Genomic DNA, 26,593 nt, shown 5'->3' with positions numbered 1-26,593 from the left:
GAAAAATCATTAGAATATGGCATATTTCTTTTAATTTCTGTTTTACTACAGTAAGTGCCCTCATTGTGGAAAACAAGACAAATTACTTTGGAGGTAGGTGATAATAGGATGTAGCTCATTACTGAGGGCGGGCGAACAGATGTGTGCAGCAAACATAGTTATTACTTTCCAGCCCGCAGCTAAAATTATGATTAAATATTAAAGAAAACATAAGGAAAAATTCTATGTTGCCCAGAAACTATGCAGTTTTAAAAGATGTTTTGCTTCATTGTATAGCATAACAAGGAAATATCTATACTTCCTTTATCTTTCCATCATACTTTGATCATACAGTTTAGTACACACATAGGTTCAAGCTTCACTACTTTTTTTTAAAAGATTTTTATTAAAAAAAAATTTTATTTATTTATTCATAGAGACAGAGAGAGAAGCAGGCATCATACAGAGAGCCTGACATGGGACTCGATCCTGGGTCTCCAGGGTCACGCCCTGGACTGCAGGCGGTGCTAAACCGCTGCGCCACCGGGGCTGCCCGCTTCACTACTTCTTTAACGCTAAATTCAATGTATGGTTCTGGTTAATGATACCTATTCCTCCTGCAAACTCAGGCTGCTCTTGAACCCTCCAGTTGTTACTTATAAAATTTGTATCACTGATTGATCCCAAGGGATACCGGATGAGGATGTGGCTGGTTCAGGAAAATTCATCTCTCAGATCACATGCCCTTTCCCCTCTGAATCAGTAACGTCACATTTCTATGTGGAAAGCATCACATGGAGCATGCATTAAAATAGCATGAAAGACATATCAGTAATTTCATAAAACTTGGCAACTTTATGTTAACATGCCATAAAATTCTTCTCAACATAAGCCCAGTAGACTGGAAATACTTAAGAATAAAGGTGTGTCTTATAATGCTTATATTTCAAGCACTGCCCAAGGTATCCTGGCATGTAGTAGAGCAAGAAAGTCAGGTGCTAGTCCTGTGAACATTTTTCTCTGTATTTAGGCTACCATTTTCTATTGCAACCTATATGGGTGTGTGTTTGCTATAATTGATTAAAACTTGTGGTGGGGATAGATGTTGGAAGTAACCCATGAATCTAGTCCTTAGATTATGACAGTCTTCTTTTGGGGGGGATTATTTTATAGATTGTCATAAAACAGACTGATGAATGCAATGAGGAAATAGAAAATTTGAAGCAGATCTTAAATAATTATTCAACTGAGTTCTCCCATGAGCGTATATCACCAGATCAAGCTACCAACCTGCCGCAAGTACAGGTATGTCTCTTTAATTTATTTAGCCTACAGTTCATTCAACCATTGTTTACTAACCTATTGGTGTCTAGAAGCCTTTGGGATAGTACAGTGTGTTTTCTCCTTTCTTTCAAGTGAAGGTATATTCTGTGTATATTAACCTTCTGTTCTTATTTCATAAAATGGGTGCATTTGGCTCTGCTAAGAAGCTGATGTAACACAGGATATTTGGGCAACCTGACTTTCTGTCTAGCTTTCTGAATTAGGGGCCGGGCAGTATGGGCGGGCTGGGCTTTACATTATAGGCAAAGACCCTAAACACTGTTATAATGAAGAGTTTCATATACTAAGTAATATTTCCATATACCATGATTAGCAATATCCTAATTACAATTACCCAGTTACAATGGTGTACATGTTAACCATCTACTGCTTAGGGTTTTCTTTTTTTTAGTCTTTGTTTTCAAATTAGTACTTCTATAACAACAACAACAACAACAAATGATTGCATGCCAAGCATTGTAAAGAGCTGCTTTTATCCTACTATCAAGGTGATTGGGCAGGCGAATGCTATGGTATTCAAAGCCAGGTTGTGACACTTACTACTGTGAGGTCTAAAGCAAATTACTTACAGAGGAGCCTAAGGGGACATACCACACTAGGTGGTGGACTCAGTGGTGGACTCAGTAAGGTAGACTCAACATTGAAGACTCAATATTGTAAATCTATTAAATTTCCCATTATGTTAAAAAAATTATGAGGATCCCAGAGAGCTTTAGTTTATATGAATCATATCTACTAATATAGAAATTAAAACTCAGAAATATAAAAATAATTTAGTTTATTTTAAAATAACAATAATAACCCCATTACATATTGGTAGAAATAACATATTTTTATGGAAGAAATTAGTTTCCAAAAGAAAATGTAGTGAGAGGAGCGACCTTGTTTTACATTTTTGCAAATTTCTTAAATCTGGCTTGGTAGAAGACAGCTAGATTTCCTTCTGTTTCTGCATTCCATCTGTTGAGGTATGTAGCTGTGTTTGAAGTATATAAAAACAATCCAACCTCTCAACAACATGTACTTGGAAAAGAAAGGAATATTTTAATAACCTTTTGAATAATTGTGGACATTCTTTGAAATTACACTAAACTCTAACAAGTAAGAGTTACTCATAGATACGTTTGTTAAATGAAATCCAAAGGCATGTCAATGAAGTTTTCATGCTCTTGCATTAAGATCCATTGTTCTGTCTGTACTTAGATCTTCTAACCATGCATGGTTTTAGGACATCATGCTTGATCATTCGGAAAATATTGTTTCACTAGTTACATAGATCTTCCAAATATGTCGACATTTCAGTAGTTAATATTCAGAAATTCACATTTATTAATAGTAACATTTACCTCTTCAGAAAAATCTGTATTTCTATATATGTATAGCTTAGCAACTATTTTTTTAAGTAAAAATAGCATTTTATGACAAAATTGGGTAGTTCTGCTCAAAACTTAAATAATCACACAGAGCTTTTCCCTCCATCATCATACTTTGGCACACAGCAGAAGTGCATTCTGCATGCTTTCCACTTTGTCACACGGAATATTTGAAATGCATGTTCTTTATCAAGGACATTCTTAAGTGAAATTGCCTTTTTTTTTAAACAGTTGAGCACTTGATAGCGAAGGATCTAAATTAATACAGTTACTATCCGTGTCTTGATTCATATAAAGTGCAAGTAGTTTTACCCACCATTGCTTTTGCATCATCAAAGAGTGAAAAATGCCAACAGAGTGAAAAGGGCAAGTAACATTTTCATATTACAATGAAAATGATCTTGACCTCGTGGAATGTGAACCCCCATGGGTCTACAGATTCCTCTTTTGAGAATGGCCCTCCTGTGCCTCTATAATGCTGGTGTACAGACTGTTCTGTTTCTCTTAGGGTTATTCTAATGACTGTAGTATTATGTCTGTTGGGAGGCATTATACCTCTGAAGTTTAGTGTTTATTGGAAATGGACCCATAGCACTGCCAACTCCTATTTCATTCAGTTATCATTTCCCAAAGCAATCACAAGATGTTTAACTTCAGACAGAATAGAGTTACTGGTCAGAATGTGTGCAGTAGCAGCAGAAGAGCCATGGGCGTGAGTGTCAGGAAGTCCAGGTCTCTGCTCTGTCACTGGCTAGCTGCAGCTCTGGAAAAATCACCTTCCTGGACTTCAGAACTCTCACTTATTCGTAGAGACATGTTAAGCTTCTCTGTAAAAAATAATAATAATAATAATAATGATTTTTATGAATGTCTGTGGGATGGATGGATCAATGAGTAGGAAGAAAGAAAGAAAGAAAGAAAGAAAGAAAGAAAGAAAGAAAGAAGAAAGAGAAAGAAAGAAAGAAAGAAAGAAAAAATAAATGATCAGGGAATAGAGGAATATATTAGAAACAAAAATTCCAATACTTGAAGGCTTGCTGATAAAGAACAGGTTGTCTTCTGATGCACTGATTGCAAGGCCAAGGCAAAGGTGGAATGATGCCTTTCAGGGGTGTTAAGAGAGGAGGATGTTAGATTAGACACCTGCTCTTTCCTCCAAATCTAGGATTCCATAGTTCTGTTTTGTCTTAGATGGACAATGGGCAAGTGCACTTCTATATCACATATAAGATATTTTATTTCCACCCATCAATTACAAAATTTTAAAGTAACGTTCTAAAGCTTGGGATCATGTGTCCATCATTCCTATGGTAAGTTACACTTCACACTACCTTTATTTGCTTGTTTATTCCCATTTTGTAGGAAAATTTGTGAGGAAAAAGTAAATGAATTCAGTAAGAGTAAAGATGGCTCCAGAAGCAATAATGGAAGTGTGAGATTTCTCACTTTGTTTCCACTCTGTCGTTCCCAAGTCTGCTTACAAATCGCCTGGGTCGTTTCCTGAGCCATGACCCTATGGGTTCTGGCAGTCAGTCCTGTTGCCACTAGAGAGGTGGCTCCCAGCCCTGGCTGCACACCACAGGCCCCCCACAAAAAAAAACTTTTTACAAATCTCTGAGCCTTGGCTTGACCCCCAGAGAACTGATGGACCAAGTGTCAGGTGGTGGGTGAAGCTAAGTCATCCTATAAGGGGAGCTTATAAGCCCTCACCAGGTCATTGGGAAAGGCAACCAGGATAGGGAGGAAGCCTACCTGACACTCACTCCTGGCTCTGCAAACCAAACAGCACAGAAAACTCATCATCCCTCATACCGAATGATGCAAGCTCCTGGGGACATGCAGAGGCCTCAGGCAGCCCACAGCAATGCAAACACTCTTTCTGCACAGGGAAATATCAAAGGTATGGAAAAGCAGATTCTGAGTTTGACCCAGAAGAGAGAGGACCTGCTGGTGGACTTGAAGGCTGCCATACTAAACCTTCACCAGCATTTACAGCAGGACCAGCAAGAATCAGAACAAGAAATGCCATCAACTGGAGCATCAGAAGAAGAAGGAGTGGCTGAGAGGGATGTTTCTGAATGGAAGGTGGGTAGGACTTTAGGCTAATGTTGACCCCACTTCCCACAGGAGTATTAAATTGGTGTTATTTTTCACCTGCAAAACCTGTGGCATCTCTGTCGCTGGCCTATAAGGAATTTTAAAAGTGGAGATCCTCTGAGATTGTTCAATAGGGTATGTGAATCCTTGGGGTGTGTCTGTTCTGGACTCAACCTGGAATTCCCTTTTTTTTTTTTTTAAAGATTTATTTATTTATTTAGGATAGACAGAGAGAGAGAGAGAGAGAGGCAGAGACACAGGAGGAGGGAGAAGCAGGCTCCATGCCGGGAGCCCAACGCGGGACTCGATCCCGGGACTCCAGGATCGTGCCCTGGGCCCAAGGCAGGCGCTAAACCGCTGAGCCACCCAGGGATCCCCTCAACCTGGAATTCCTATGCCCAAGTTACTTGAGATGTATATGGAATTCCACAGGCAGGTGGGTAGGAGCTACCCCTGAAGTGCCTTCGTCCTTCGTCCAGAGGGAGAGGGAGAAGCAGAAGCAGACTCTCTGCTGAGGAGGGAGCCCAAGGCGAGGCTTGATCCCTGAGCTCAGCGTAAACTCAAAAATGGACCCAGCACTTCTCTAAGTCCACCCCAAGTCCACATCAATGGATACCATTTTGAACTGTTGGATGAGGGGCCACAGGAAGCAGCCCAGGTGAAAGGGATGTAAAATTTGATGGAGTCCTGATATTTGGCTGGATGAGGCTACCTGGGTGGGTGGACATCTTGAATGAAGTGAGTAAAAAATAAGCTACATAGAAGCGTAGCCAGGCTAGGATCCCAGTGATGTTGAACAGCAACCTGGCTACAGGTGTGTATGCCTTGCCTTTCAGTTGAACAAAACAAGTTCCATGTCTTTCCTGCCGGCACTCAAGGAAGAGGTGGAAGAGAGCTCCCTGAAGAGTGAAGTAAGGAACATGATTTTCTTTTTTTTTAATTTATGATAGTCATACAGAGAGAGAGAGAGAGAGAGAGAGAGAGAGGCAGAGACACAGGCAGAGGGAGAAGCAGGCTCCATGCACCGGGAGCCCGATGTGGGACTCGATCCCGGGTCTCCAGGATCGCACCCTGGGCCAAAGGCAGGCGCCAAACCGCTGCGCCACCCAGGGATCCCAGGAACATGATTTTCTCATTAAATCTTGTTAGAAGTTCAGTTCAGTGGGAAGATCTTAAAATGAATAGCAACACATTTTAAACTTTAATGCCAATGTTTTATAATAGTGATTGAAGCCGTTCTCTTACAGTATTAATGTTAAGTGCATCTAAATCCACTTCATTCCCGAGTGGGATAAATGTAATTCAGACGCACTTGTTAGCGTGAGGGAGCAGATGAAGTTCTTGGTTGTATCCAACTTCTGAGGACATTCTCTGGAATTTCGAGAGTATGTTGTTTGGTGGGCACTCCTTGGGTGCTTTCTTAGAACTTGATTTTTTCAGATTTGAAGTACTCTTTTAGTCTGAAGCAGCATGGTCAATATAAAGAGTTGTGTTAGCAACTACTGCTGCTACTCCTTACTACTCCATGAGAACTGATTGCATGAGACACTTACAGTTGTCCTTCCTGGTATCAATTTCCATTTTAGACTTTAAAAGTTATGGTGGGGGGATCCCTGGGTGGCGCAGCGGTTTGGCGCCTGCCTTTGGCCCAGGGCGCGATCCTGGAGACCCGGGATCGAATCCCACGTCGGGCTCCCGGTGCATGGAGCCTGCTTCTCCCTCTGCCTTGTCTCTGCCTCTCTCTCTCTCTGTATGACTATCATAAATAAATAATTTAAAAAAAAAAAGTTATGGTGGGTCTTATGCCTGAAGGAAGAAAATTGCAGCAATTTGTTGTCTTTATGTCTCGCATGCAACCACTAGACCCGTTCTCTGCTCATCTTATGGATTGTTAAATAGCTCCACTGTCACACAGAACAACCTGCTCTCCCCTAGACCAGGACACCACGGAACTGATTGGTTAGACAAGGGGGAGCATGGGCTTACTGTATGCTCAGGCCATCAGACAACTTCATAACCTGATTATGCCCCTTTGCGAATAGTGAAAATAGGGAATAGTGAGAGCAGAAAGGTACCCGGGTGGAGAATAGAATGCACAGCAGTGTAATTCTAACGTACGATCTATATTTGCTTCTGAGCTAATATGTTTATGATATCCACTGCTTGTCCTTGGCAACAGCAAAAATACATGCTCATCAGCTGTTTGTTTGTTTGTTTGTTTGTTTGTTTGTTTTAAGGTTTATTTATTTACTTGAGAGAAAGAGACAGAGCAGGCTTTGGGGGAGTGGAGTTGGGCAAAGAGAAAGTGAGGAGCAGAGGGAGAGGGAGAACAGAAGCAGACACTCTGCTGGGAGAGTGCTGAGGAGGGACCCCAAGGCGGGGCTTGATCCCAGGGCCCTAGGATCGTGACTTGAGCCGAAGGCAGGCACTTAACTGACTGAACCCCCAGGCACCCCTATCAGGCGATTATTTAAAGAGAGCATTTGAGGTTACATTTACGAAAGCAGATTAAATTCCTAAACTGCCATTTTGAAGATCCTTTTTTGAGTGATGTGAGCTGACTTCCAACTTTTCGGAGTATCTTTTAGGCTTCAGGAAGAGCAAACACATTTGGACTCCTGTAATTTTGTTAGCCAAAGAAAGAGATGAAAAATAGGTGTGTGTGTGTGAAGGGGGGCGGTGGTGGTGATATTAAGGGCTATAGTTATACTGCCTGGTAATCTGAGTTTTACAGGAGCGATGAGTAGGATGCTATTAGGGTGGTAGGAAATGACTTCTTTGCTAATCAATTGATTATTGTGTTAGAATGGAGATAAGAAGGCAAAGCCATCTTCTGGGTCTTTACTCTGGAAGCATGATGGGGACATGGAGGAAGACAGAGCATCCTCATCCTCTGGAACCATCATTCAGGTAATACTGAGCATAATACACATGGTGGTTGGAGGCTGGCAGGGTTAGTAAAGGAAGTAAGTCAAAAGAATTTCTTTTTTGAAAAATTTCTTGGGGAGGGAAACTATTGGGGCTGAAATTTTTTGTTTCTCACCATTACCTTTGCACAAATTCAAAAGCAGCCAAGTACCTGCTTATTATTTGCAGTTCTACTGTGTGCTCAGTGATAATAGGAGAGTATTTTCTGAGAACTTCATATGTGTGAATTCAGACTAACAAAGGAGCCCCTCTTTAAAAGGCTCACTGCAGTGTTTCTATGCATTTAACACACCTCTCTTTTTTGGGAGTAGTTGGGGGAGGAGTCTCTCCCTAATTCTCTTTTTGAGCAAAGTAGTATATAATGTGTATGTCTTTTTTGCTCTTTATGACCTTCCAAATCTTCTCCAGCCTCTCAAACTAGAGGGAAAATGCCCTTACCTTAGAAAGTTATTATAAGCTAATGTGAAAATGATGTTTTTCCCTTGTTCCTGAAACATCCCAGCATCACTCTGATCCGAATGCCTGTCGCTCCTGTCTCCTGTCTGGGGCTGAGCTCTGCCAATCCTTTTGTTAAACCTTGGTACCGGGCTCTGCTGTATCTGCAGCTCCAGACTCTGCCTCTTGAGGTGTTCCTTCCCTCTCTGAGAAGTAGTCGGTCTCTCCACTCTCTAGGAAGTTTTCTCCCTCAGGGTCCTGCCCTTCCAAACAAACTGAGCACCCCAAATCCCAGACTGTCTTCAGAAACTGCTTTGTATCCCCGGGATGCCTTTCTCTCCCAGCCTGCCTGTAGGCATCCTGCTCATCCACCAGGGCCATCTCACCTTCCACCTCCTTCAAGAAACCCCCACTTTCCCTTCATCCTGGTAGCATTCTGAACCACTTAGGACTTACCACATTTTTATGCACAAACGAACACGGTTTGGCGAATGGCAAGAACTTTAACATGTTTAGGTCCTGTACTGGGCTCAGCATGGTACTTGAATGCCTTGACTTTCTCCATCCTGCTTCCCAGGTCAATTACTGGGCTTCCTCTTGTTCATGACTAAAAGTCTTCACTTGGAGCTTCTCACCTTCCGTAATCAAATTTTTGCCCCTGGCTAAACTGCCATTGACTTCTGGAACATCAGTTTAGTGCCTTTTTATTAGTCCTAATCCTTTTTGATTTCTCCAGCAGTAGACACTGTCAACATCTCTTCCTGAAATACAGGGATCCTTTGACTTTCTTAATTCTGTGTTTTCTTGTCACCTACCTGCAGCCCCTCCTTTGTCACCTTCTCCCACCCCATCCACCTGCTGGTAGACATCTGCCCAGTGTTTCTTTCATTTCCCTCAGGGCAGTTTTGTCCTCTCCCATTGGTTTGGTAGTATCTCTATGCCAGTGATCCCCACATCAAGCCTTTAGTCTTGACTCTTTCTTTGAATCTGTTTTACATTTCTTTGCTGACAGATTTCTCTTCCTGGATGTGTTTTCTTGATCTCCAGGTCATCTGACCAACTTCCTTCAAAACTGGTTCTTCCTGGGCAGCCCGGGTGGCTCAGCAGTTTAGCGCCACCTTCAGCCCAGGGCGTGATCCTGGAGTCCTGGGATCAAGTCCCACGTCAGGCTCCCTGCATGGAGCCTGCTTCTCTCTCTGCCTGTCTCTCTCTCTCTCTCTGTGTGTGTCCAAATAAATAAATAAATAAATAAATAAATAAAATCTTTAAAAAAAACCCTTCCTAATTTCTCAGTGTCTGTTTATGGCACCTCTGTTTTCTCATTGTCTTAAACAAACTTCTTTAGGTACCTCACTCACTTCTCTTACCTTCCACATTCCATCAAGTGATGTCCATTCAGTCTTTATACCCTTCTTCTCCTCCCATGATTTTGCCATCATCCCATTCCAGGCAGTTGTTACTTCTGCCCTGGACTTTTAGAGTAGCCTTCTAAGTGGGTTTATAGCCTCCAGTTATTTTTCCTAATACATCTTATACAATAGTAACTGATGACTTTTCCTGAAACCATTACTGCTGAGCTAAAATATTTAATGGATTCTGATTATTTGCTGAGTAAAATGCATTCTTCTTAGCCTTTCTAGACTCTCTGATCCTTCAGGACCTCCCCTTCCAATTTAGTCTAAGCTTTACTTATAGTTCTTGGTTCATACCTTTCTAATAGTAGCTCTTATTTTCAGTATAAGCTGAAAAGCAACCAATATTTTGTTAGGAACTGCTAGATACTTAAATATGTCATCTTATTTAGTAATCATATACATGAGTGAGGTAGATTATATTCCCACTTCAGTGGCTCAAAGAATCCCAGTTAACTTGTCCAAGATCATGCAACTTTTAAGTAAAACAATCAAAATTAGTTGAGTATACTTTTCTTACTACATGATGTTAATTACTTGTGTATATATAATTTTCTCATTTTTTAATGTTGGTTAACCTATGAAGTAGGAGTGCTGGATCAAAGTATACATCCATTTAAAGTGTGACAACAGGGATCCCTGGGTGGCGCAGCGGTTTAGCGCCTGCCTTTGGCCTAGGGTGTGATCCTGGAGACCCGGTATCGAATCCCACGTCAGGCTCCCGGTGCATGGAGCCTGCTTCTCTCTCTGCCTCTCTCTCTCTGTGTGTGACTATCATAAATAAATAAAAATTTTTAAAAAATAAAGTGTGCCAACATTATCAAACTGCCCTCTAGAAAGACTGTACCAATTTGATTCCTATCAGGAATGCATGGAAATGCCTCTTTCTTGACCCCAACTGACATGGGATATTTTCAATTTTAGCCAAACTTATCCAGTAGTTTAAATTACATTTATTTTCTAAGAATGTTGAATATCTCTTTGTTTATTGGCCTTTGTATTCTTATTTGTAAGATTCATTTATTTGAGAGAGAGAAAGAATGTGTGCCTGGGTGGGGGATGGACAGAGGGAGAGAGAATCTGAAGCAGATTCCCTGTTGAGCTCGATCTCATGAACCTGAGATCATGACCTGAGCCGAAACCGAGAGTCAGACACTTAACTCTGCTACCCAGGTGCTCCGACTTTTGTATTCTTTTATGAAATGCTTGTTCATGCCATTTGACATTTTTCTCTACATAGGGTCTGATATTTAAGAACAGTAATACATTGTAAGCTATTATCCCAGTCTGTTATTTCATTTTTAACTTAGATTATGATGCTTTATAAGGTAAAAATTATCATTGTTTATGTTGCTAATACTAACATTCTTTCTCCTTTATCATGCTTTAAAAGTCCTTCTCCCAATGGACACCGAGGCTCCTTCCACAGTTTGGCTATTGTGGACATTGCTGCTATAAACATTGGGGTGCAGGTATCCCGGCATTTCATTGCATCTGAATCTTTGGGGTAAATCCCCAACAGTGCAATTGCTGGGTCGTAGGGCAGGTCTATTTTTAACTCTTTGAGGAACCTCCACACAGTTTTCCAGAGTGGCTGCACCAGTTCACACTCCCACCAACAGTGTAAGAGGGTTCCCTTTTCTCCGCATCCTCTCCAACATTTGTGGTTTCCTGCCTTGTTAATTTTCCCTGAGGGCAGGGGGTGGGGGTGAATGGGTGACGGGCACTGAGGGGGGCACTTGATGGGATGAGCACTGGGTGTTATTCTGTTTGTTGGTAAATTGAACACCAATAAAAAATAAATTTATTAAAAAAATAAAAAAAAAAGTCCTTCTCCACTCCTAGATTAGAAAAAGATTCACTGTTTTTTTTTTTTTTAAGAATTTTTATGGCATAACTTTTACATTTAAATATTAGATATGGGGCATCCGGGTGGCTCAGTCAGTTGAGCATCTGACTCTTGATTTCAGTTTAGGTCATGATCTCAGGGTCATGAGATTGAGTCCTGTGTTGTACTCCACGCTGGGTGTGGAGCCTGCTTAACATTCTCTCTCTTCTTCTATCCCTCAGCAACCCCCACCCCACCCTGCTCTCACTGCCTCTCTAAAAATGAATGAATGAATGAATGAATGAATATTAGATACAATTAGAATCCATTATTAGGAGTAAGACAAGGATTTAGTTATATTTTTTCATGAAATACCTGAGTAGTTCCCAAATATAATAAATTAATCTTTTCCCCTATTATTTGAAAGGTGGCCTTTATCATATAATTTCATTTAATTTTTTTTGGTTCTCTTATTAATCTACTTAAATACAGAATTCTATAGATTTCCTTATATGTTCCTCATTAACTAGAGAGCTTTAGAAAATTTAAGTCTTTCAAATTAAGACAAACCTGAGGAAGCTGATTTTTTTTTTCTAATGAACAAACTTTTCTCTAAATGCACCTGAATTTTCTGGACATTTCTGCAACCAGGTGATGTGTAAAATGAGCTGGTCCAGGAAGAGTAGCTTACATGGCACCAAGAGCAGGAAGTTTTCTGGACCTCTGGTTCTTTTCTTTACAGGAAGCAGTTGAGAAAATAAGCACATGTGATAATCCTATGGCACAAATTCTTGCACCAGATTCACTGAGTCCCAACCAAACAGAGGAGGTAAGTCCTGTCGGTAAATAAGCAAACTGCTTGGGTACAGAGATGAACACTCAGAGATGAAAGCTTTCTGAAATATTTTGCATATCAAGCCAGGAGTTCTTTGTGAACTTTAACATATTCATATGTGCTGTTAAGCTGGAGAACTGGAAGATTTGCCATTAGATGTTGACATAGAAAGGAAGCACGGCACAGCAATGAAGGATTTATCACTTGCTCATTGTTTATTATGGTGAACTAGCCTTTCCACCAACTACTTCTTTCTTCTATAGATAAAACTTAGAAGGGTCCTGACAGTGGAGGGGAGCTAATATTGATTAACTGCCTATCACGTAAGAGGCATGGGTATTTGCTGTTTAATCCTCAGATTAAATAAGGTAGATGGATGCCTACCATGAGTTTACAAATGAGGAAATCCAAATTTAAAGAATGAAAGTACAGCTGGTAAGTGGAAGAGCAAGGAGCAAATCTAGACTATTTTAATCTGCCTTCCTGATTTGAACATTTAGTGCTGAGAGATGTGAAAGCAAGGTAGGTTTGGCCTCACAAAATCACTCGCCTCGGGATCCCTGGGTGGCTCAGTGGTTTAGTGCCTGCCTTTGGCCCAGGGCATGATCCTGGAGACCCGGGATCAAATTCCGCAACAGGCTCCCTGCATAGAGCCTGCTTCTCCCTCTGCCTGTGTCCCTGCCTCTCTCTCTCTCTCTATCATGAATAAATAAATAAAATCTTAAAAAAAAAAATCACTCGCCTCCCCGGCACCACCCCAGCAGCATGGCTCATATCTGGGCAGGTGTAGGGAGTGCTGCACTTTAGCCAGGTGATCCTGCATTTTCTAACAAGTGTGTGTGGTGGTGCTGCAGGTAGGGGAGACTTGAAGATGTTTGTAGAATTGACTGTAAAATGTTAGGGAGCAAATTTAAAGGGTTGGTATTTTGGCATGAAATACGGCCACTGCCAGAAAATTTGCTTGCATTTTAACTGAATCCTGTTACTTAGATTGGTGGCATGTTTGACGCAGAAACCAAGCAGTGTGACATTGACTGAAGTGAGAGCCGAACTTGGATACTAGAGCATTGGCAACATTCACATTCTTAAAGACCCCAAGGCATAATGAAATCAGGGATTGAATCTTGGTTCTTGTTACTCATTGGGTGACCTAGGAGATTTGAATAACCTAACTATACCTCAGTTTCCCCATCTGTACACTGGGAATAATAAGAGCTTGTGATGGGAAATAATGAGAGGGTCCATGTGTCACTTAGCATGGTGGCCTGGCCCTAGAGCCCAGTAAAGGGTTGGGTTTTACTAACATATAGTTATTCAGTGAAGATAATATAATGCTCTTTAACAAGAAATACTGGTGGTAATACTTTTTAGCCACCCAAAATGCGCAATCCTAAAACATCCACTTAAATCATTTCTGCTTTTAGAATTTGGGGCTGTAAGTTAGAGAAGATGTTTAGCAGGGGTGTGATTGTGGAAAAAACTGTAGACTCTGAATTAAAAGATTGCAGAGTTGTGTGACCTCAGGCAAGTAACTTATATCTGGGCCCAAGCTTCCCAGAAGCAAAGTGGTGAAATGGAAGGTAGGTGAGTTGCTTAAGCGTTAAATGAAGTTGGGTTTCTTTGACTATAAAAAGAGGTGGGTGAACTGGTTACTGGCAGATTTCCCAGGCCACCTTTAGCAACTGCGGTTTCTATGGTTGCAAATATTCTTTTTTTCTTTCGTTCACCTTTGGATTCTTTTCAGTTTCAAATAACTAGCAAATAAAGCCCAGATTAGTTATCCGGCTTCCTTGTCTTCTCATTAATTCAGTGAGTTAGTGAAAAAGGATAGAAATTCAATATCGCCATTAAAAAATGTGTGTGGTGTATGATAGGTGCTCAAATAATGTTTTCAAATAAACAAGGTCCATGGTAAACCTGTTCTAGACTAATTAATATCAATTGTTATCTCAGGTGACAAAAAAGAAACTCCCCAAATCTTTGCTGCTAAGATGTAGCAATATCTGAAAACTAGAAAATCATTAATCAGATGACTAGCAATTGGTGTCTGGCAGTAAAATCACACAACTGTTGCTTTTTTTAAAAAATCAGGATTAAAAAAGAAAATTGAAACCGGTGACTCCCAATGATAGCACCAACTGTGCAGAAAAACACAAGGCATGGGAAGACTTCCTCAACTAGGGAGAAATAGTGTTTTGTCAGTAAAGAGCAAACATACGTGAAGTTAATAGATGGCCAAGGGGAACAAGTGCAATTCAGAGGCACGTCTGCTAAGCTAGCTTTCCTAATACTCACCATGTGTGTGAAAAAGGAGTATTTTCACACCCTGCATGTTGTTGTTATCACTTGCCTACTTTGTTTACTTTTGTTGTACTGAAAGTTCTATGCTTAAACAAAATTCTGTAGAATTGGGAATTTTTGTGCATTTGAGTTGAGTTAGGCTGTACCTTTGTGAGCGATTTTGTCACCTAGCCAAAATTATGCTTATTAGATGCTAACATCTAGCTAACAAAGTCTTATATAGAAAACATTGTATTTCATCATAATCACAATCAATAAAATATTTATTGAGGTCAATAATTTTGTAGAGCAAAACACAAATCCTTATTCCTGAAGGAATTTCTCTCAGGAATCAGGTCAATATAATCTTTCAATATTCTGGAAAAGGATGTGGGAAGCAAATATGTCTGTATATCAAATCATCTTTTACTTCCAAATTGAAAATATCTAATGTGTCATTAATAGAATACTTGATGTGGTATCTGGAAGAAATTTTTCTTTTGGATCAATAAGCAACCCAGGTGTTTCAATAAGAACACATCTTTCATCATGCTTTCTTTATACTATAGTATAAGCATCTAGTCCTTAATAATATTTGAGTATCTGAATAGTGAAAAACGGTTTCAGGGATTCTCTCTGAATAGTAGGAAAAGAATTTCCAGATTACCCCACTGAAGATCATTACTTGACTCACACTACTTTTTTTTTTTTTTTTAGATTTTATTTGTTTATATGAGAGAGAGAAAGGGAGAGCACAAAGGGAGAGGGAGTGAGAGAAGCAGACTCCCTGCTGAGCAGAGAGCTCAATCCCAGGGCCCTGAGATCATGACCTGAGTTTAAGGCAGGGGTTTAACAGACTGAGCTGCCCAGGCGCCCCCTCACACTACTGTTAAGACGGAGAAATTTAGTTGAGTAATAGCATGTATGTTAGGAAAGAAAAAAAAAGTCAAAATATCTTATAATCTACTTGTAAAGTGTGTGGCCTATTTCCTTGTATCCCAGCTGGTGCGTAAAGTGCCTTTTTTTCTGTGTGATCAGAGCTCACAGCAACGTAAGCATTGCTTAATCATGTGTCACACAAATTCAAACACTGGCCAATTCGCTGAAAAGTTTGAGACACACACCCACATGCACACCCTCTCACTCACACTCACCTGTCTCCTGGGGCCCACCTGCTGTTTAATGAACTGCGAGCCCATTTGTCTTCTCCGTGCCTGGGAACACTACCTGTGTACATGCAGATCGGCTGCTTGGAAACCTGGAGCACCAGGTCACATGATTGTTGCTATGAGTGTGGAGGTTTTTTTTTCTTTATTACTTCTTCTGCCCCTATTGATTTGTTTTCTTTTAACTGAGGAAATGCTGGAAGTTCACAGGTTTTTGCAAGCTCCTATCTGAAAACTTGGGATTCCATGGCTTTTCACTACTTGATCATCTTTGGGTTTATCTTAGGGTGCCACACCTACTGTCAAGGCTGCTGCTCTGGGCTTTTCCAACGAGCAAGGAGCTTTTGAGACCACGGCGGAGAAAGCTAGGTCCAAGCCTGCGGAAATCCTCCATGTCTGCAAGACCAAGGTGGCCAAGCTGGAGCTGTGGCTGCGCCAGGCCAACGTGGCATTCGAGCCGGAAACATTAAACGCAGACATGCAGCAGTTGGTAGAACAGCAGCTGGTAGGGTGCCAGGTAAGGCCGACGGGTTGGAGTTCATGGTTAGCCTTTTCACCAATCACCTTCCAAGACTGGGTGAATTTCTCTTAAAGCAACAGTATGTTTCCTTCTGTTACTCTGACCCTTGTATTTATCTTGGCCTCTAGTTTTTGTTCTCAGGGTAATTCTTGGAGGAGATTTATGTAAGCAGAGTATTTGGAGAGACTGGTGGGTAACAGCCCAGAATCTAGAGTCCTGATCTAGCTCTGTCATGTTAACTGTGAACTTGAGGGCGTTAGCTTTCCACCTCATTTTCCTCCTGTGGTTGGTTATCTCGGTTATCTCGTAGGACTTTGTCAGGGTTAAATGAGATAAGGTACAAGAACCAGTGTCTGGTGTATCAAGTATATAAAAAGTGCTGTGATTTGTATTCATGATAAATTCTTTGAATTTTTATTAATCGAAATGAAACTGAATATCCTGATTTTCCTAGCACAAAGGGGCTTTGCTGCCATTTTTTAAATAAAGATTTTATTTATTTATTCATGAGAGACGCAGAGAGAGGGGCAGTTTCCGCATGAGGAGCCTGATGTGGAACTCGATCCCGGGACTCTGGGATCATGACCTGAGCCAAAGGCAGTTGCTCAACCACTGAGCCACCCAGGTGTCCCGCTTTGCTGCCATTTTACTGTGAATGGTCCTACCCTTGCTTGAGGGGTGAGGGGTACTGGGGCGGCAGGAATATATACTTCCTTGCCTTTAGTCACTTTGAGTGACATTTGCTAGCTCAGCCCAAAGGTTGGGGATCTCTGTATCCCTCCAGGGAGAAGCTAGAATGATGATATCATAGCAGCATAATTTAAGTGCCTTCCCCAAGGGTGCTTAGACCAACCTTGGCCTGATGTCTCTGCCTGATTGGCTCATTTTTCTGCTGTAGCAGACAGCAGGAATGACATCCCTTCAGAGGACACCATATCACTGGCCTGGCCACAGGGAACTCCTCCCACTATAGCTCATTATGGGGTTGGGGGTGGCCCATCCTTAGCCATCCGCTTTCTCCACGCAGGCCCACAGTCTTATAATATCCAGCACCTGCCTCATGGGGTACCCAGGTAGGTACCTGACCTTCCCTGGGCAGCTTCCCACCTCTGACCCCAAAAGTTAGCTTTTGATGGGGCGGGTTCACTTAAATACTGGCACTACCACTTGACTTGGCTGATGAGGCACAGGGAGTCTGGCAAAGATGTAGCATACTATATCACAGAGTTGTACTAAATTGAACCTGAGGTGTTTGAGATGTTGAGTCTCAGCCACTTAAAGCCCTCCAGGATAGATTCGGCCAATTGATTGCCTTGCTGATTGGGCAGACCTCATGCTGATTCCTTGATGACCACCAGAAACCGTGTTCTGCCAGTGCCAGGGAGGTCAAGGATTTGGGGGCTGGCAAGGGAAAGACACAACCACAAGGTGGCAGTAGCACACAGCAAGCTTTATTTGGGCAACTTTTTGGCAGGATCTCAAGGCCTTGGGAAGTCCCTCTCTATGAGAGCCCTTCCAGAGGCTGTGGCAAGAAATGGAGGTGGGGCCACATCTTGGAAGGGGAGGAAGGCAAAGGAACTCCCAGGGGAGCAGGGAATCCAGAGGAGCTTGTGTGTCTAGATGATGTCAGAGAGCTCCAAGGGCAACAGAGGCTAGGGTCTTTTAGAGCCTTGGAGTTGTATCTTAACCATAGGGACCAGATGTGGGGTCTCACTTTCAGTTTGGTGCTAGTAGGATTTGAGCTAGTAGTCCTGGCCTGCCGTGAGAAAATAAGCAACATGGAGACCAGGGCCATCTTTGGCTCACTTATATCACACCATGGTACATCCAACTTCATATTGAAACGTATAAGAAGCCTGCCAGTAGTCTGTAAAAAAATATGGATGTTCCCCTGGGAAAATATCCAAAGGACAGGAGCAAACAGATCAGTCAAGAAGAAAATTTATTTGGTAATTTATTATCGGAGAAGAAATGTTCAGCCTTCATTATTAAAAACATATGAATCGAAACAGCTGTTGTGTTGTTCCAATGTGACTCTGGCAAAAATTATATCATCCTGGAAAACTCTTGATCCACTGTCCTGCCTGATTGCCTCAGTGTTTTGGGAGGTCAGCTGACAACATATAAAATATCTGTTGTATTTGACCTAATAACACCATTACTTTAACTGTATCCTCTGAGAATAACCCAGAAAGGGAAGAATGTTTGTGGCAGAGTTAATTACAAAGGTGAAGAACTGAAACCAGCTTACAGGCTTACCAATAAGGAAGTTACAGAATCATGGAACATCAACTTATAGCTAGTAAAGTGGGAATCGGGAAGCATGCATCTGTGGACACTTGAAAAATTAAACATAAAATAGCTAAATGGAAAAAAGGAGCACAGTGTTATAGTATACTCTGTAGCCACTCTAAAATCTATGATTACATATTGTTTAAGCTTAGAAGACTCTATGGAGGTTACAGGTAGTGTGCTTAGATAGAGGAGTTATAAGAAGATATTATTTGAAAATCTGTTTTTGTTTTTTGAGATTTTTTTTATCTTTAAGCAATCCCTACACTCACTATGGGGCTCAAACTCACAACCTCGAGATCAAGAGTCTCATGCTCTACCTACTAAGCCAGCCAGGCACCCCAGAAAATGTTATTTTAGGGATAGTTTTTCCTAATGTTTCTCTCAAAGAGTGTAACTTGTTCTCAGTCACACAAGTTTTAGCACAAATGCTCCCAGTACTGGAATGAGAATCTGAATGCCGCTGCTGCGTTGTGTGCCCAGCCCAGCAGATGGGAGCATTCAGATTCCAGAGCGCAAGAGAGGGCAGCCTTGATCTGTTGGGGAGGAATATGATGATGGTGACTTACAGGGAAACTGACTTCATCTAGCTGATTTATTTTTAGATCCGTGTGTAAGTTGGCCAATTTTATCAATGACTAAGTGTTTTAGGTTCCAAATTATTTCTTCTGTCATTTTCTGATATTTTGGAAGTTTATTTGACCTGAAAAAGGGAAGGAACAGATCAAGGGGAGGAACTTTCAAGGAGTTCTGTGAAGTTCTTTTCCTATTAAGACTCAACCCTTGGATTCCAGAAGGAAAAGGTTAGGAAGGTGGTCGGGGAAGGGGGTGGAATAATAGTTACCATAGACTGTGTGTCAAGCACTGGCCGAAGTGCATGGACTTTTAACTCTTAACTCCTTGGAGTAACCCTAGGAGGTAAGTTCTGTTATTGTCCCATTTTACAGATGACTGAAGACACATTTGTACAAAGTAAGGTGCTTGAGTTTACCTGGCTGCTAAGGAGATCTGAATTCAGATAGTCTACTTCCTGTGTCTGTGGGTTTTTTTGTTAGTTTGTTTTTTGCTTTAGGTTTGTTTGTTTGTTTGTTTGTTTATTTAAGTAATCTCTACACCCAGCATGGGGCTCGAACTCACTACCCTAAGATCAAGAGTCACATGCTCTTCCAGCTGAACCAACCAGATGCCCCAGTGTCTGGGTTCTTAACCACTATGCTATGCTGGATACATCCAGCTGTATTTTCTAAAGTACTAGTACTTTTCTAGAGTACTAAATATATAGAATTCCAAAATATAGAATTTTAGATTATTTGGAGAGTGGCATCTGCAAGGTGGGGTTGCTTTCATTGTACTCCTGTCCAGAAGCTCAGGAATTATGTGGGAATTGTTTATTTTCCCCCAAAGTCTCTTCCAATCTGTGTTTCTGAGACTTGTTACACATACATAGATAGAGTGAATCTAACTCATTTTAGAGTATAACATTTGTTCAAGACCAAAACCATGAGTAATTAAATGATTTTGTTTCCTAGGTCATGCTAACAGACATAGAGCACAAGGTTGCCTCTCTGCTAGAGAGCTGCAAAGATCTAGGGCCAGGAGACAGTGGGGCCACTCAGCAGGAGGCTGAAGCTCTTTCCTTGAAACTAAAGACTGTGAAATGCAATTTGGAAAAAGTCCAGATCATGCTTCAGGAGAAATACAGTGAAGACCAGGTAAAACATGGCCACATATTGATGCATATGGGTAGACGATACAGCAGAGCCACCAGGAAGGAATTCTGGCGGAGGTGGTAAAGCAGCTATAGAGGAATTACACTAAGTAAGAAAGAATGAAGCCTCTTAAAGCTGTGACGGATGGTTGTACTGACTCTTGTTACTGATTCCATCTTGTCTTACAGTTTTTCCTACCTAGGCTATTGTTGGTGACAGTGTAGGTTTGGCTTGGATTAGTTTGATTGGATTGATTGTTCTTGCTTGTAATGAGGTCTGAAAGATACGTTTATTCCAATTGCCTGGAAAATGAAGTTCCTAGAGAAGATTAAAATTTGACATCAGAAATATAAAACCTATTTCCAGGGTCCTTTTTGTTATACATTTACAAATACATATACTGATCAAAGTACCATACAGTTAAAGTGTTCTTGTGACTTTTAAAAATGTTCTGTGTTTATAAATACAAATACGCATCTATGAGTAGGGTCTTACTGTATGAGATCTGCATCTATACTTGGGAGATGGTGGTTCCTCCACAGAGGACTTACCTTCACAGAAATAAGATTGGCAGCAGATACATAGGCTCTGCGGTTCCCCTATTCATTCTCATATGTTCTCTCTTTTTAAAATGTTTTGGGCATAAGGGAAATCTAAATTCATAAGCATAAAACTGTGTCTCTTTTTGGTTGGTTTGTTTGGGTTTTTTTGTTTTGTTTTGCTTTTTTGTTTTTTTACTTTGTTCTTAAAACAGAAAAGCAATGCATTTCCTGGCTTTTAGTAATTCTTTGGATGAATTACATTGAGGAAATAAGATGACCACATCACCAAATGTAATGGTTTTTTCAGTTGTTTTGAAATAAGTATGTGAAATCATAGTATATAATTACAGAAAATAGTACAATCACTTACTTTATATAAAACTTTTCCATTATGTAATCTCATTATTAGAATGGAACTAAAGTAGGTCATTTTTTTAAGAGTCTGCCATTACAAATTTTTTTGCAGCATTCTACTACTCTAAAGAAACCTTCAGAGCATCCAAATGATCTCCAAGCAGATAACCTTTCTGAATTTGAATCGATAGTAATTGAAAGGCCACAGTTCGGCAAACAAAAAGATTTCCAGCAGCAACAGGTAATTGCAGCCTTTAACAGATATAAGGATAACTATAAAGCTTTCTGGGGCACCTGGGTGGCTCAGTGGTTGAGTGTCTGCCTTTGGCTCAGGGTGTGATCCCAGAGTCCTGGGATTGAGTCCTGCATCAGGCTCCCTGGGGGGAGCCTGCTTCTCCCTCTGCCTGTGTCTCTACCTCTCTCTGTGTGTCTCTCATGAATAAATGAATAAAATCTTAAAAAAAAAAAAGCTTTCTACATGCAATATTCCTTTGAACCAAGTACCGAACTGTCATTAAGGTATTTTTTTATGGGACTGGATGGACAGTGTGATGGACAGGTGCTCCCTGAGTGTTGAGCATTTGCTGTAGGAGCTGCTTTGCTTTCTTCTTCTGCAGGTGAGGACGATCTAACTGCTACTTTATTAACTTGCAACTTATTTCAAACTAAGCAGATACCTTCAGGTGAACTTACCTCTTTAACACCTCTTTCCCTATTGTTTCAAAATGTGTTGGCAAATTTTGGGGGTTTTCCATATGTGTGATATATATTGTATATATACTTTGGTCATTGTGTGAATGTTTTAAGTAGATTTTTGAGAAATAAAAGTTAATAGGAACAAGCAAGTGGGAAAGGGAAATAGTAAATAATAATTTAGAAAATGGTTCAAAATTAACAGAAGCAACCATTGGCTACTAGTTGAAAACTTTGACTGGGCCATTTGAATCTCAATTATAGGTTCTGGAGTTAAAACCAATGGAACAGAAAGATTTCATCAAATTCATAGACTTTAATGCCAAGAAAATGTGGCCACCATATTGCCAACCTGATGAAAATGTAACTCAGAAATCAACTGAAAGGTAAAAACATTTTTAGAGTTGGACATTCAGCAGTTATTGGTTTGGAGAATTTAGAGCATTTCTTTTTAAATCACTCGTAAAACATTGTCTGAATGTGATAAAATTTTTGTATGTGGATTATTCTCTGTACTTTTTCTTTTCCCTTAACAGCATGAGGGCATCCAGCCTTGAAAACTGTGCTCCAGGCTCAGTCTTGTCAACTCAGGACGAAAGTGGGGATAAGTGGCAATATTTACATCATGAACTCTCATCAAAAATCGGGCTACCACCACCCAAGCAGGTGCAGCCTCAGGTCAGTGTGTGCCTGCACACAATGTAAATAATACATTAACATGTTTATCTTTGAAAATGCCACAAACATTCATTAAGGACATATATATGTTCTGTATTATGTAGTAGTTTATTTTTAGGAAGCGAAGATGCCAAGTGGGTTTTTCATTTGACGCTTTTTTGCCCTCCTGGAAATCTGCAGTAAGTGCCATGCCTTTGTGCTTCTGTGGCACCGTGGGCTTCCCTAATCACAGCTCTTAAAATACTGGGAGCCTGTTTACTTGTGTGTATTCCCCGTTAGGCGATATGGGAAGAAAGACCATGTCTGCCTGGTTCACATTTGAGTGCCTGGCACAGTACCTGAAACACTATCAAGTCTCAGTTTTGATATGTTGAATGAATAAATTAGGAATGAATAATAAATGTTTACAAAAACAGTTTAAAAATGATACAATGCAATATTAGTGTTCATTCATTCATTTATCAAAAGATTATTTGGAATCTGTGGTGTGCCAGCCCCTGTTCCAATGGTACCTGTATTCCACCAACACACTCTATTATTGCCGTTATAGGTTTTATTCATACTGTCCCAGCAACTGCAGGATTTCTCTCTCAACAAGGAGTCCATGAGCAGAATAGCACTATTGCTCACAACAGTCAAGCTTCTGCCTTCAGCTTTGTATTCAACCTGCCTGGGCAAGGGTTACCACCTTTTTCCCAGTTCTCCAGTCTGGTGGAAACTTTTCAGCTTTACTCTGCCAAGGACCTTATTTGACCTATTAATGTTGAATTAAACTCATTGATAAGGCTTTGGTCTTGGTTTCTCTTTGTCATATACACCATAGCATGTATATTGTTCTCTTTCCAACAGTAGAATACCATCAGGAGTTCTTTTCTCCAAGCAGAGTCTGATACCACCTCACCTGGTTGCTTTGTATTTACTAGTTTTACAATTTGAAAAAGGGATTAACTCTGAATCTTTCTCTCATCTGAAGTCACAGTGAATTTTTACTACTTATTTAGCTTTCCAATAACAAATCAAGATGCAAATCTGTCCCTGGAGGTGACTGTGTCTATTCTAAGATTTGGTTATATACCAGGGGCCTACCAATAAATGAGAAGCAAAATAGCTAGTCTCATAACATAAATGGTATTGCTACTAAATTGAAGGATTAATGATTTTACTCTATTTTTCAAGTTATGGCTTATTTTCCCTCATTTTGATATTAAAGAGACCTGCAGGTGTCTAAATAAAACTTTTCATGACCCTTCAAAGCTGTCCATAATATTTAAAATTTAACTATGTTTACTGACAAGTGACACGATAGCAAAAACACCAAGAAGGTAACACGTTAACACATGAAGGCATTTTTGCTATTTTACATTAACATTACCAGGATCTCAAATTATAATAAGGCTTCCCTTTTTTCATATAGGTTGCCACAAATATGAGTGTTCTACCCAATGTGGGCATGTATAACTTTAGATACCCAACAACTGAAGAACTGAAAACATATACCACACAACTTGAAGACCTGCGTCAAGAAGCAAATAATCTGCAAACTCAGGTAGCAATAACACGTTACAAATTTTCCTCATTGCAGTATCAAAAAAGAAGGAAATGTGACATTGTGTATTAGTCATAATTGTCTTTACTGAATAAATAGTAGAATACATAATGGAATAGGTCTTAGAATTGCAAATAGAATTTATCTCATTTGTCAACTCTGGTGAATTTGGTAGTGGCTGCCTAGAGCACCATGTGCAAAGGCTTCTGAACCCACATCTAGAGTTGGCAGGGACAAAAATCATTATTTTTTGTTTTGTTTTGCTTTTTAAAGATTTATTAATTAGAGAGAGTAGGGGTAGGGGAAGGGGAGCAAAGGTAAAGGGACAAGTAGACTTCATGCTGAGCATGGAGCCCAACATAGACCTCGATCCCAGGAGATCATGACCTGAGCTGAAATCAAGTGTATGCTTCACCAACTGTGCCACCCAGGCACCCCAACAAGGATCATTGTTGATTAGTATTATCTGCAATGGTCCCCTGTGATTGGAAGGGTGAGGAAGGAGGGGAGTATTGACAAGATTTCCAACCTTGAGTAGATTTAATGCCAAGATGGTATGCTGGGTAATGTTAGGAGTCTACCAGAGAAGACAATAGGAATCAGAGCCCAAATTTGGCTAATTACAGCTTTGTCATGCTTCTAAATTACTTATAGCTGGTCAAGAATTTGAGGTAAAGAAAAAGATGTGGTTTCAACAGCTTATGCTAAAACATAAGGAGATCTGTGGCTTCCAAACTAACGAGGGCACATTTGTATGAACCTAGGTACCCTCCCCCAACTTGGAGTTCTACATTTAAGGGGGCCTTCTTTCTCACAATCAGCTCATAAATGATACTTCTAACTATCCCCTGCTCCACAGCCCATCCCTATCTTTTTTTATTGAGCTATAACTGATGTATAACATGGTATTAGTTTCAAGTGTATACCATAATGATTGGATATTTGCATGTACTGTGAAATGATTGCTGTAATAAGTCCAAACTCCATCACCACATAGAGTTATAAAATCTTTTTCTTGTGATGAGAAATTTTAAGATCTATTATCTTAACAACTTTCCAATGTACAGTACAGTATTATTATCTATAATCACCATGCTGTGCCTACTATTCCTATCTTTAAGATATTAAACCTCTTTCCAATCAACCCCTTCAAATATCTTGACTTCTTTTCCTTCTCCAGGCTTTGCTTGATTTCATTAACCCACTTTCTCCTACATTAAACTGTGGGAGGCAGAGAGCAGTGTGAAGGGGACAATATGCTTTACTTGGGACCACATTCCACTTGGATGGCTCCATAAGGAAGTCCTTCATCTTGTGGTTTACCTTTTAATTCCATTTTAATATAGTCAACTCACTGCCTAACATTGAGTTTCTTAAACTTGTTTTTCTCAGAGTTAACGTCTTAATTGTATCTATTTATTCTTCTACTTGGTTCATGAAGTGTTCTAAACAACCAGTTATAAAGAAGTGAACCATAAATTGTAAACTATAACAGAAAAACCAGGGAAAATTGAGGCTTGGGAAGGCAAGGAATCCTAATTTTTTTTTCTTTTTTCTTTTTTTCTCTTGACTCAGGAAAACATGACAGAAGACACATACATAAATTTGAATACAAAATTATTTGAGCTATTCCTGACCCTCAGTCAGTGCCTTGGCAGTGTGGAGGAGATGCTGCAGACACCTGGGCTCTCCAGAGAGGATGTCTGTGCTCAGCAGGCACACTATGAGGTGCGGAGTTTCCAGCAAGTCCATGTGGTGGCCATTGCTCAGCAGCCCACGATTTAAGCCCGAGCTGAAGCCTCTGAAGGCCAGAGTCCATTCATTGTGTCTTTCTTTCTCTCCTCTTTGCAGACACTGGCTCTTGAGTTAAAAAAACTTTACTTAGCTATGGGTGACAAGAAGGATGATCTTGTGAAAGCCATGACTTGGCCTGAGAGGAACACCAACCTGTTTCTTGAGTGTTTTAATAACCTCCAAGTCTACCTGGAGCATACCCAGGTCGCAGCTGCCTCTAGAAGCAAGTCTCTGAAAGCTGGCCTCGACTATAACCGCAGTTATCAGGTACGGGGGCTCAGTGCTTGGCCTTCTTGGGCTCTGATTTAGGTTAATTTCCATTAATTCCATTGTTCTTGGTGGCATTTGTGAATAGGGATTGCTGAGGAAAGGCTTGAGACATTCTTTCTGTGAGGGTTTTTTAGGCTAATCCTGCCGCACATGGTTGGAGACCCTTTGAAAGTGAGGTCCTTCCCAAAGTTGCCGTGTGAATTAATTAGGTTGAGCTAACACTCTGTTTCTTTCCTGTGTTATATTTAGCCATTGGTGAGGGTTATAGGGGAGGATTTCTAGGTAATAGGGAGCCATTAAAGGTTTTGAGCAAAAGAGGAACAGTATGTTTCAGGTAGATTTATCCGGCTCTTGTCTACTGCAGATTGGAGGAGAGACTTGAAGCAGACAGACAATTTTATAGTTTCCTAACAAGAGAAAAATACAACACCACTTATGAAGGAATCTTGCCCATAAAGCAAACCTCAATCTGATCAAACCGCTAGAGTCAAAGTAAAATAGACCCAACGGAAGAAGAG

At 40.5% G+C, this 26,593-nt stretch overlaps 1 protein-coding gene across 1 annotated transcript in view; it reads left to right on the top strand.

Annotated features, from left to right (window-relative positions):
- The window catches only part of SYNE2 (spectrin repeat containing nuclear envelope protein 2), a 316,861-nt gene that overhangs the window by 211,055 nt on the left and 79,213 nt on the right, over positions 1-26,593 (top strand). The window contains 13 exon segments of the mRNA XM_055303886.1: positions 1,153-1,284; positions 4,584-4,781; positions 5,630-5,704; positions 7,599-7,703; positions 12,139-12,225; positions 15,964-16,194; positions 20,019-20,201; positions 21,207-21,335; positions 22,052-22,173; positions 22,324-22,465; positions 23,880-24,011; positions 25,587-25,739; positions 25,863-26,072. Of these exon segments, the coding sequence (XP_055159861.1) occupies positions 1,153-1,284; positions 4,584-4,781; positions 5,630-5,704; positions 7,599-7,703; positions 12,139-12,225; positions 15,964-16,194; positions 20,019-20,201; positions 21,207-21,335; positions 22,052-22,173; positions 22,324-22,465; positions 23,880-24,011; positions 25,587-25,739; positions 25,863-26,072 (1,899 nt within the window).

This window comes from Nyctereutes procyonoides, unplaced genomic scaffold, assembly GCF_905146905.1.
Source record: "Nyctereutes procyonoides isolate TBG_1078 unplaced genomic scaffold, NYPRO_anot_genome, whole genome shotgun sequence".
Lineage (NCBI taxonomy): Eukaryota > Metazoa > Chordata > Mammalia > Carnivora > Canidae > Nyctereutes > Nyctereutes procyonoides.
Note: the sequence above shows the minus strand (reverse complement) of the source record. Positions and strands in the feature narration are given on the sequence as shown.